Source organism: Apaloderma vittatum, unplaced genomic scaffold (assembly GCF_000703405.1).
Source record: "Apaloderma vittatum isolate BGI_N311 unplaced genomic scaffold, ASM70340v1 scaffold4423, whole genome shotgun sequence".
NCBI lineage: Eukaryota > Metazoa > Chordata > Aves > Trogoniformes > Trogonidae > Apaloderma > Apaloderma vittatum.
Window position 1 is genome coordinate 921 of NW_009706257.1, and position 11876 is coordinate 12796.

Below are 11876 nucleotides of genomic sequence, written 5' to 3' on the forward strand. Positions count from 1 at the left end.
TGCTTAGAAGTAGTGTTTGAATTTGCGATTCCTAGTTAACAGAGTACTTCATTAACGTTACCTCCGCAGGCTTTTAAGTTTGTGGATAGATTGGGAAAACTCTTAAGTGCCTTGTAGGTAGAGACAACAGAAAATAGAGATGACAAGTCATGATATCTTGGACCTTTAGCTCTTAATTTGTTACAACTTCCAGAAGCTGTTTGTACCAATGGATTATGAAGCATAGAGATAGAGAATGAGGAACTCATGGGTAGGAACTCGCATTGTATGCTCTGTGTCAGAAGTATCCTTAGTGAAAGGAGAGGAAACCTCCTCAAATCATTTCTGTCAGGAGGTTATGGTAGGAAGTATGTCTCTTTTTTTTTTTTCCTGTTTAAATACTGTAGTTGTATTTGAACTTGCTCACAGGAGTACTGCAGAAGCAAACTGATAATTTGTGGAATAACTCTTGCCTTTTCCACTTTGACTCCACATAGCTGATGTAACACTGCCATGAGCCACAACATGGGAATATGACCTTTGTGAAATAGATCATAATTACGCCTGTAGATAATTGGACTTGTATAGTTTTCTTTCATGTTTTAGAAATTGATGAAGTCTAAAAAATAAACCTGGATGAAATGTCAAGGACTTGCTGCTTTTATTTGTTTGTTTCTGCAAACTTAGTTCGTAAACCAGAAAAAGTGTGTTGGGTTGAAGCAGCTGGGACTGTTCGTGATGGTGTCCGAGCATACACAGCTTTACACTACCTTTCCCAAGTCTCTCCTGGAAAAACTGTCCTCGTAATGGATGGAGCGAGTGTAAGTAACAACTGTAACGATTTCAGAACAGAAAGATTACCTCTGCCATTACTAACTGTCTTGTCACCAGAACTACTGGATTTCTTACAACATAGTAAACTTATCAGGCCTTGTGTTTTACTCCTGGCAGCGCCCTGAACTTAATGGATTGATAGGAAAGGCCCTCCCACGTAAGATACCGAGCCAAGAATACAGTCCTTTACATGTTGTGTGGGTGGGAAAGAGAGGTAGTTCTTCTCTGGTGTTTTACATTGACATAGTTTTACCCTAAGCCCTCAGGTATAACTGGAGGAAAGTGTGTTAATTTTTTATTCCTTTCCCACCACTGCTTTTTAACTTCTCTTAGATAGAAATAATTTCATCTTTGTTACTGCAGTCTTTATTGCTAACGAAGACAGGGAGCTTGCCTCAGCCAAGATTCATTAATGGAAATGTGTCTGGGGCTTTTTCCTTGGTAGCATTTCTTCCTTCAACAAGCGAGCAAGCCCTAAGCTATAAGTTACAATTGCAGTTATGGTACATGCTTTACTTGAAGTAGAATCTGAGCTGTTTTGTTGAAGAAGAGAACTAGTTAATTACTAAAAGTCTCTTCAGAGCTTCCTAGTCAATGACAAAACTTTTGTTGGCCTCAACTTAGAACAGAAGCAGATCTGTGAATATTCAAATTCTTGGTTCTAATGTGTTTTTTATTGAAAATATAAGTTTAAACAGCATCAAGTAGTTGCTGTAAATAAATTTGTCTACCTTTTTTCTTCTGCAGCCATTTGGTACAATAGCTATTCAGTTAGCACAACATAGAGGAGCTAAAGTAATCTCCACTGCATACAGTCTTGAAGATAAGCAGTACCTGGAGAGGCTTAGACCTCCTGTAGGTAAGTTACATTCTTCAGTGCTGAAGTTTAAGCTAAAGAATGTCTCAAAATACTTCTTTTTTTTAGCTTTTTAGTCTAGAGACTTAGCTCAGTAGCTGAAAACTGAAATACGAATTTATAAATATTCTAATCAAATAGTTTTAAAATTTACTCTGTACTTCATAGGTATTTAATTTCTAAGTGTATTTAACAGTATTTTCATTCTTCATTTAAATTGTAATGACTGTCTCTCAGTACTTTGCACCTCGCACAACAGTGCTTGAATGCTGGCTTTTGGCCTAACAACTCAAGAAGTCTTTTCACTTTATAAAATTGTTGCTTATGTAGAAGAAGGAAGGATTACTAAATCACCAATTATCATAGTATGTAATCTAGATACCTGAGCCAGAGTTCAGATGTAATCATATACTTGAGATACAGTATTCATTCAGACTCAAATTACTTCTAATAGTATTTTATCAAGCTGTGTGGCAGCTCAGTTTCAAGTACCGTTGTAACTGTTGCTGGACGCTCAAAGGCTCTGCACTTCCTATTTTCTAAATGAGCTTTGCTTTAGACATAATACTTGCATTCATCTATGACTTCTTCCATTTCTTCTCTTTGATACTTGAGCTTCTGGGGAGCTTTCCCTCAAAGTAACGATGCTATTTGGATCATGGGAAAATACTCTATGTGGAAGCTGCTAGCATTTTTCCCACTCAGACTTTATGATCTTGATGCTGCAGAGTGGAGGAAAGTAGAATATTTCTTTATTCAGACAGTTTTAAAATAAAGGATGGCATTGCAAGGTACAGCTTGATTGCAGTACGTGAACTAGTGTCTGGTATTTCCTCCTCAAAATGCAAAGGCTGCTGCAATATAATCACTAGGTTTATTTTTCAGTGTATGATTTTAATTGTCATTCAAAGAAGTATGTGTGCGAGTAGCTGCATCTCTTGTACGAATGCCTTTGGGGGAAGGAAAGTGTTGTGTAGTCAGCTATCACGTCTACATACATTAGTCATATCCATCAATATATGTGTGGATTAAGATGAGTTCTTATTAAAAAAATAACGTCAAGGTTAACTGTCGCTGACTCTGGCTCCTTTCTCCTTTGTTGTTTTGCATAGTAAGGCTCTTAGCAGCCTTGGCTTTCCGAGTGGAGAATTAGAGCAGTTTTCAAATCTCCTCTCTTGTTCCTGGTGACTCACTAAACCCAGGCATTGCTGATATGCAGGTGCACACAGTATTGTCCTTGTGTTCTCCCTGCTGGCTCGAGAATAGTAAGCCAGCAGAGGGGTGAAATAAGCCAGAGGGCTGCTCTTCAGGCACAGAGAGAACAGCGTTCTTGTCAATTTTAATTCCTTTTTGGCTCCCAAGAACAGAACTGGCAGTGGAAGCACAGAGACAACACAGTCTGCGCAGTCTGGGGCTGCACGTTCACACACATCTGCAGCGTCGGGGAGCGATTCACGTCCAGCCTGCCAAGGGAGCATTTAGCTCCTCCAGCCGTGGCTTTGGCGGGCTGATAATGCAGCAGGAAGCGGAGCCCTGTGCAGAGGTTATTACACAAGAGCAGGAAGAAAGACATTCTTGCCGTCTGACCTTAAGGATCTTCAGGAGGGAGTTGCAAAGTTTTGTGTCAGGAATGCAATCGTTTCTTCTAAGACCTGGCAGGCTTATTTCTCTGGATTTTTATATTACCTCTTTTTTTTTTTTTTCAACTTCACAAAAAAAGTGAGATTTTTTCCTTATTTCAGAAATGCTTTTTACTGTAATAGTAGGCATTACAGACTTCACAATGTGAAGCATTGTTGTGAATGCTATTGATATGTAGAGATCTGTTATGCCAGCTGTTACAGGGTGAAAGAGTAAATACAAAAGACCTAAAACTTCCCTTTGTAATATTTTATGGGTATACTTTGCTAATGGTGTGAAAACTTTATTAGCTAAGAAAGGACTTTGCAATTAATTTTATTATCATAGGCCTGTCAGCACATATAAATATGTCTCCAGGTTTCCTAGCATATCTATTTTTTGCTGGTGTTCTTACGTTGTATGAATGTTAATATAAAACAAACGCTCTAAGTAACTCAAGCAGAGCTAGCTGTATCTAAGACGGTTTCTGATGTCCGTGGGTGGAGGCTTCTTCAGTTTTGTGCTTGTTCAGTGAGGGGTTTTTGTTAGTTCTTAGCAAGAATCTGCCAGTTGTTGATGAGCAGCACTGTGTAATCGGTGCTCAGCGTAACGCGCTGCTTCGCCAAATGGCTGAAATAACCATCTCCTGCAGCGAACAGGCCATCACTTACACTGCTCATATATGTGCTGGTTTTACAACACTAGGAGTTTAGTTGGAGCAGTTTTTCACAAACACTTGCAAAATAATTTTTTTTTTCCCCTAACGTTTAATTGCAACTTTAAAATAAAGGCCTATAACCTGGATACAGCATTAAAAAGATAAACAGTTTGAGTGGGAAAGCAAAAGGCCATTGCTTTTGCATCTGAGTATGTTTGTTTGTTTAATAAATAAGATTCCAGTGCCTGAAGTAACAGTTGCTGTTAATGTTTTAGAATTCATATTTAGACCAACAGGATGGGGTCTTCACCTGTCTTCAGTAATCTCTGGGGTAAATATAACAATAGTATGGGATGAATATAATAACAGGAGGGAATTATAACAGGTGTTGAAATTTTAGTGTTTCAGACTAGTGACATAATATTATGTAAATTATGTGATGAGTCTCAGTTACAGAGCCAAAGAAAAGAAATATATATACACACATAAATACATTTCTTCTGTTGCCTAGGTTATCCCCTTTTTTTTTTGTTTGGTTTGCTAGGAGGTGGGTTTTTTTTCTGTAAAACCAATACTGAGCTTTCAGTGGATATGTTTCTGGTAAGAACTCAATGGTGATTTCATGGCTCTCTTGAGCATGTTCAATGAACTGGATCATTTGTGTGACAGTTTTTAAACTCCGTAGCTGAACTTACTGGGTGAGAGTAAACAAGTTATGGAAATACAGATATTTCTACTTCTCACCAGCAGCGAAAGAGAGAAACTGAAGCCCTTTTGCCAGTCAGAATAATGTTATTTTAGAAGATGGGCGAGTCGCAGAAGAAGAAACCAAACTCATTTACAAATGTCAGCCTTTTCCACAGTGGATAGAAATTGTTACAGCATTTTGCTAGGAAGGAAATTGAACAGGATTTTGATGAGTGCTGTTTGAACTGTTGTATTAAGTAACAAAACTGGAAATTTTTGTTAAACAGAAATCAGAAAATAGTCAAACTCATTAAACTATTGCCTTTCTTCTTGATATTCAGGCTTTGCATCTATTAAATCAGACTTATCCTCAAAAAGTGAATGTATTTGCACCATCTCAAATTGCCACATTAAAAATATTTTACCTTCTCGACTCAACAAGCTCATAAGGAAAAGATATTATGGGATTTTATTTCTGTACAGAGAATGTGACTGTCATTATTAAATTAATGGGACATCTTTATTATATTATGACCATATGTGTTCTCCTGAACCAGATAATCTGACTTCTGAATGTTCGGTGAAAAAATTGAACGATTGGCCTAAGAATCTGAATGCATCTTGTGATTTGACTGAGGGGGAAAAACCCACCAAAACAACATTAACTGAGTATTTGTTAATATTCTTCTTAATGACCAGTTTCTTGCAATTTTTCTTCTCTCACACTGTGATTAAATTCAAGAAGGTATACGACAGCCTTTAGTGGGTAAGTACCCATTGCAAATTTGAGTTTAATCCGTTATGCTTTGGAAGTATGCCTCCAAATTTATTTGATGTTATTTCAGTTATCATTTGTTGAGGAGTCTTTGGCCTGTTTAGTTTCTAAATGTTTGTTCTACCTCAGAATTACGAAAGAAAACTAAAAACCTTAGCTGTTACTCTTGATTCTGTGGTTTACCTTTATGACCACCTATAAATATGGAATCACAGACACATGAGAAGAAAATGCATTTGTAACTTTCAGAAATATTTCAAGAGGAGATACAAGTACTTCCATCTAGGTATTTCTTGAATGACCCAGAGAGCCATTTAGAGGTTAAAAACATCATGGTGAAGGTAATCTATTAGTAAGTTTATCCATGCTGTGAGATAAGTAACAACATTATTAGTATTATTTAAAAGAAAAGGTAGATATAATAGGATTAAAAGATTTGCTGGAATCATAAGAGAAGTCAAGCCAGTGCCTTGTAAGTGACTGATTTTACTCTGTTTTTACACTGAAAGAGAGCTGCATGCCAGGGGGAAGAGGTTTTTGTTTCCCTCTGTGACATGGAAGGAAGAGAAGGGCTCTGGCAGGAAGTGGTGGCTTTCGTGTTGGGTACGGGAAGAAAGCTGTGCTTGGAAAACTCTCCCAAAGTATTACTGCTATGGTTATTCAATCGATAATTGGAAGTTGTGAAACATGGAATGAGGAGTCGCCTTTGCTTTTGGCTACAGCCTTTTGCTTCAGGAGCATGGTTAATCACTCCAGAATTTGCTATTTTTGAAGGCGCTTTGGGAAAAGAATGAACTTACAGCACTAAGAATTAGAAATCCTTCTGTACTTTTATCCTTTTTGGCGTAAACAGACTTGTGAGTTTTACTTCTGCATTAAGCTAACACGTAGTTTTTGGTCTTGATCTTGCACCGCATTAAGCTAATACATAGTTTTTGGTGTTGATCTTGCACTGTATTGGAAAATGGGGGAAAAAAAATGGCTATTTTTTTGACTTGGTTGCAGACTTGCTTGGTATACTTTCAGAAACTAGAAACCTTCTGTTCTGCCCTTAGTCTAAGCTCTGCATTCTTAACCAAACCTACTGCTCTTTCTAGCTCGAGTGATAGATGTGTCCAATGGAAATATAGATGTGGCAGAAAGCTGCTTGGAAGAAACGGGTGGCCTGGGTGTGGATATTGTTCTAGATGCTGGAGGTATGTTCTTGATGAAAATTATGTCTTCAGAACACCATTAGGTTTTGGGGGTTTTCTTAGTATTACTTCCAAGTAACATAGGTGGAGGCTGCATCACCTCAGATGATTATATGTAGCTTCTTGTTCCCATGCCATTTTATGTATGTACCTTTATTCAGGAGCTCTCCTTAAGCAAGATCTCTTTAAGATCGCCTCATATCACCCTCTAGTGGAAGCATCTGATACTATTTATCATCTGCTAAACTTGTCTGACACTTTTCTATATTTAAAAATTAAAAGAAAAAACGTGCTTAAAGAATGGAGCTGTGACATCATTGTTTATGCTATAGTCACCAGTACTGTCCACCTGTCATCTAAAACAATTACAGTAGTTGAAAACTTAGGAAGTTCGTATTTGTAGCTGGAATAATTGAAGAACTTCCAAGTTCCACTGAAACATATTAAAAGAAATACTGAATTCCCTTAATCTTCTACTTTCTCAGATACTCTCATGTGACTAACGGCATAATTTAACTGTAGTGCGGTTCCAGACAGCTGTCTTCCATTGGGTGTATTCATGTCTATCTGAAGACATAGGACTGTAAAGAAAGAAGCCCAGGATGTGTGGGTTTCAGTACAGGAAGAGATGGACATTTCATACTGAACAAACTTTTATTCTGAGCTTAAATGAATTTGTTCTTCCCCCGACTCCTCCCCAGTGAAATTATATAGTGCTGAAGATGAATCAGCTTCAAAATCGCGGTTGCTGCCTCATAAACATGACATCATTACCCTTCTTGGTGTTGGGGGACACTGGATAACAACAGAAAAATATCTTCAGGTAAAGATACTGTGTCAGTACATTAGTTTGTACTGCAGAACATACGTGGATGTGTCTGTGAGCTTCTGTCATGACCAAACGGTTCCCCACTTTTAAATAACATCAGTTTTCACTTAAGAAATTTTGACATCCAGAAAATGGGAAGTATACAGCATTAATAATAAAAGTTTTTATTTTCCTTTGAGATAATTTTTGGCTGTTTTCTCTGAGATGATAGTAAGTTAAATTAATAGCTTGGCTGTACTGACAAACTTTAAAGGATAATTTTTGGCTATTTTCTCTGAGATTATAGTAAGTGACGTTAATAGCTTGGCTGTACTGACAAACTTTAAAGGAGCTATTTTGTTTGGCGCAGAGTATTAAACTGTTTGACAAGACAAAAATTAGCATTTAAAGCTGTAAATATTACAAGTTTGCTAAGTTTGAAGAATGGGCACGGGGTAGTTTTGTTTGTTTTTCATTTAACGCTGTAGATATTACAAGTTTGCTAAGTTTTAAGAATGGGCACGGGGTAGTTTTGTTTGTTTTAACCATCTATATAAAATAACCATTTAGTCTTTATTTTTGCACAGGAAAATGTAACTAATGTTTTTCTTCAATTTGTTTAAGCTCTAACCATGTAGTCTTTATTTTTGCATAGGAAAATTTAACTAATGTTTTTCTTCAATTTGTTTAAGCTGGATCCTCCAGATAGCCATTCCTTGTTCCTTAGAGGAGCCACAGTCTCCTTTCTGAATGATGAGATATGGAACTTGTCCAATATACAGCAAGGGAAGTACCTCTATATCCTTTCTGATGGTCATTTTGAATACTGACTGCTCATATGAGTGACTGGAAATATAATCAAGAAACCAACTAATAGATTCTCTTCTCCTCAGTCACGTAACCACAGCCTTAAGGGTCAGCACAGTGAAGCATACAGCGTAACTAAAATAGAACGTACAGCCACATTTTAACCTAGTCTCTGCATTCCTTCTAAATATGTGTCTCTACATGCTTCATTACAAGCAGTGTTGAAATAGAAAACACCCAATCTGGAGGAAATTCAGTATTTTGATTCAAGATTGAAGCAATCAGTTCAAGATTTGATTCTGTACATTTTTATATTATGCGTATGACGTTTTGGAAAATTTTTTTGTCATTGTTCTTTTTGGCAGTAGATGCATCATCTGTAAATCCTAATGCAGTCAGCTGAAAGTTAAAATATTGTGGCTTTGTAACCTTTTCCTTATGGTACGTACCATTTATTGAGCAAAGATGTGGCTGTGAGAAGAGGAATGCCTCCATCTGCATTACCTACAGTGGGTCCTAAGCAGCCAGACTGGTCCTAAGCAGCTTTCTCCCGGCACGACGGCTTTCAGGGGATCGCTTCGAGTCAGGGAAGGGTTGTCTGGTTATGGCTTTAAGGACCCTCCCTGTTGGGTTCCGCACTGCGCTGCAGATTATGAGATCTGCTGAATCACTTTTGCAGTTGAGTGGCACAGCAGAGGCAGGTGAGGATTAAGTCATTATGTTTGTGAAAGGACTTAACTGCTGCAAGGAAGCCCTCCCCTCCTCCACTAAACTGCAAAGCAGATTAAGGCTAGGTCAGGCACACTAAGGAAATATTTCTGGGATGCAGGTTATCGTGAACCGTTTCACAGTTTGGTATTTCTGTTGAAAGCTTACAGAGTAGTTACCCACATAAAAAGTAAGCTGACTAAACAGTAAGGTTTCTTCTGTCATCTCCTGGGGTATCTTTAATAACAGCAGCGCATTTTATCACGACAGGCTTTAAAGTTGAAAGGAAAAATCTGTTTTGGTTTGGCTTTAGGTTTGTGTTTTTCTTGGATCTGAGTATCTTGTGGAATTCTTGAGCATATGGCATTAATATCATCTGAGGAAAGCACAAGGTGACTGCTTTTTAAAATGGCTTGAGCTTCAGATACTAACCAGATTGCTCTTAAAATGAAGGATTTCATATAAAGACTAAATAGGGCCTCATTAACTGCATTGTCATGAATGTTAGTGATTAACTCGGAGATCCCTTACAGATGCGCAGTGGTGCACCAAGAGCTTAGGGAAGCTGCTATGTTCCCAACTTTACTTTGATTTTTACCCAGATGTCTATATGAGTAGTAGGGGTAGTTAACTGGTACCAAAGTCTGTCATCTTCATTCTGCACAAAAAATGCAATTGCCATTCTGATTAATTAACGCTGTACTAGCGCAGGCAGCATATGTCAGTCATAATGCTTTTGCTGAATTTTTAAAAATTCTATTTTCCTTATTTCATTTCTGCATACTATTTCAGGAAAGAAAGTTTCCAATATATAAAGTGTATAAATGCAATCTAAAGATTGGATTAAGGTTAATTTTCATGTTGCCTTGATCCTGCTGATTTTTTATCAATACAGGGCTCTTGCCAGTGAATGTGATTATAGAAAGATCTACCTGTAGATAAATTTTTACCTTGACAGCCCTCTTAGATACCCATCTTAGAAGATATAATGGAGAAATTATCAAGTAACATTTTCAGGTGAGAGATGTGATTTATTTTCTTCTTTTCTTTTTTTTTTAATTCAGCATTAGAACTAGAAAACTCTTGCCAGCACTGTACCGCATTTATATTGGGATGCTCCAGAAAAGATGCTTCACATAGTTTATATGGAGCTGTTTATGGTCTATTTCTGTCGGTAACGTAGCAGGCTAAGCACAAAAAAATGCGGTAAACTCCATTGTGCTGTACGTCAAAATTTAACAGAGGCAGCACATTCTTTTCTTGGTGAAGGAAGAGCACGCATCTGGCTGCTCAGCAACGTATCTCACTGAGAAATGGTGTTGGCTGCAAGAGACAATGGGTCTGTCTGATGTTCCTTGGAGAAGAGTGACAGCTTCACTAGATAGGAAGGCTCTCATAATAAGGTGGGAATGGAAGATCCCTTCTCTTAATGTAGAGTTTGAGCAAAAGCGTCACCACCACCACCTTTTTTTTTCTTTTTTTTTGCCCCTGTAAGAAGGATATGTTGTAATTAACTTCTGTTTCCTGTTTGATTTAGGGCTCTTCCTTTTTGCTAGGAACCCAAGCAAAGCTATAAAACTTTAATTTTGTTTAAGGAGTAAAGTTTACACAGTGAAAGTAAAGTCTGTAGCTGTAGTCCTGCAATATTTGTGTTGGTCTGAGCATGCTCACTAGAGACTTCTGACATCCTGTTCCATTTCAGGCCTCAGCTGGATGAACCAATCCCATTGTACGAAGCCAAAGTTTCTATGGAAATAGTTCAGAAGAATGAAGCAAGAAAAAGACAAGTCATCCAGTTCTGACACACGATTTCCTGATTTCTGAGCCTGGCAAGATAAAGAAACGTAATGTATTTGAGAAGTAAATTAGCGTACACATTCAAATAATTCTGGACCAGAATTTAAAGGTCTTTTGTACCTCAGCACAAACGGTCTGTGAAGCTCCTGTGACTTCAGGGGTTTTTTTCTGGACCCACTTGAGCAGAATGTTCACATCAGTGACATCTGAAAAGTCAGTCTTGGCATACAAATCTTGTCTGCCCTGCCTCAATTACAAATGTCAGTAACATTTACAGGCAAACTCATTTGCTGTTGGTTTTGAACCAAAAGAAGTTAAAGGAAAAAAAAATCTGGTGTTTTTTTTATTAATCCTCCCTTCTCCTTCCTACCAGTAGTCACCTATATATTTACCTTTTGATTTTAGCTGCACTGAGACTGAGCACTCTCTGCAGTACACTTAATCCACATTTTAAATTGTTATTTAATTGAAAGACAGGCAAAACCATCAGAATTGGCAAGGATGCTAAAGGGGGAAGGGTGTGGTGTGGACAGAAGGGTTCCCACCCCACAACTGATTTTCTTCATTTTAGCAACCAGGCAGTAAATCTAGAGTCCCTAAGCTGACACAATCTATCATTCAGATGTTTGAGGCACTTTATGTATCTTGTTACTGTCATGTTACCTTTCCAGTAAGACCTTCCTGTGTTGTCTAGTTTCACTTCCCATCTTTGAACCTCAGTACTACAACTAGCGCAGCTCAGATCTCTTTATACAACATTCTCTATTACTGGGAACCATCTGCAAATCAGCAGTAGGGAAGGAACTGCTGTTTTTCTTTCTTCAAAGCATGTAGACTCCTACTTGCTCTTTTTTGAGAGCAAAAAATATTTTTTCCATTCAGCTGCGCTATTCCTTTTCGCTGTGTGGATGGCTCAAATAGTGGACACTAGCACTTCAAACCAGTGTAAGAAGTTGGAACATCTGAGTGAAAAATAGATTCTCTAGAACCACAATTAATCTGTCTTCTGTCATTCATGGGACTTGTAGAAGGTTCTTGATAAATGATGCTAGGGAAGCATGAGTAAATCTTATTTTACTAGTGACGTGATGTAAATGCAGTCTTGAAAACAAGTGATGCTTTTATGCATGTGTATACACACATGTCTTAAGCAT

General features: G+C 37.8%; 1 protein-coding gene across 1 annotated transcript; it reads left to right on the forward strand.

The window, feature by feature from the left end:
- Positions 1-666: 666 nt before the first annotated feature.
- On the forward strand, positions 667-11043 carry CRYZL1 (crystallin, zeta (quinone reductase)-like 1; the record flags this gene model as incomplete). Its single annotated transcript, XM_009865704.1, has 8 exons — positions 667-800; positions 1561-1672; positions 5377-5400; positions 6507-6605; positions 7304-7425; positions 8103-8208; positions 9897-9942; positions 10628-11043. Coding segments are annotated over 8 exons (743 nt in total), but the record flags the coding sequence as incomplete, so codon positions are not given.
- Positions 11044-11876: the final 833 nt, after the last annotated feature.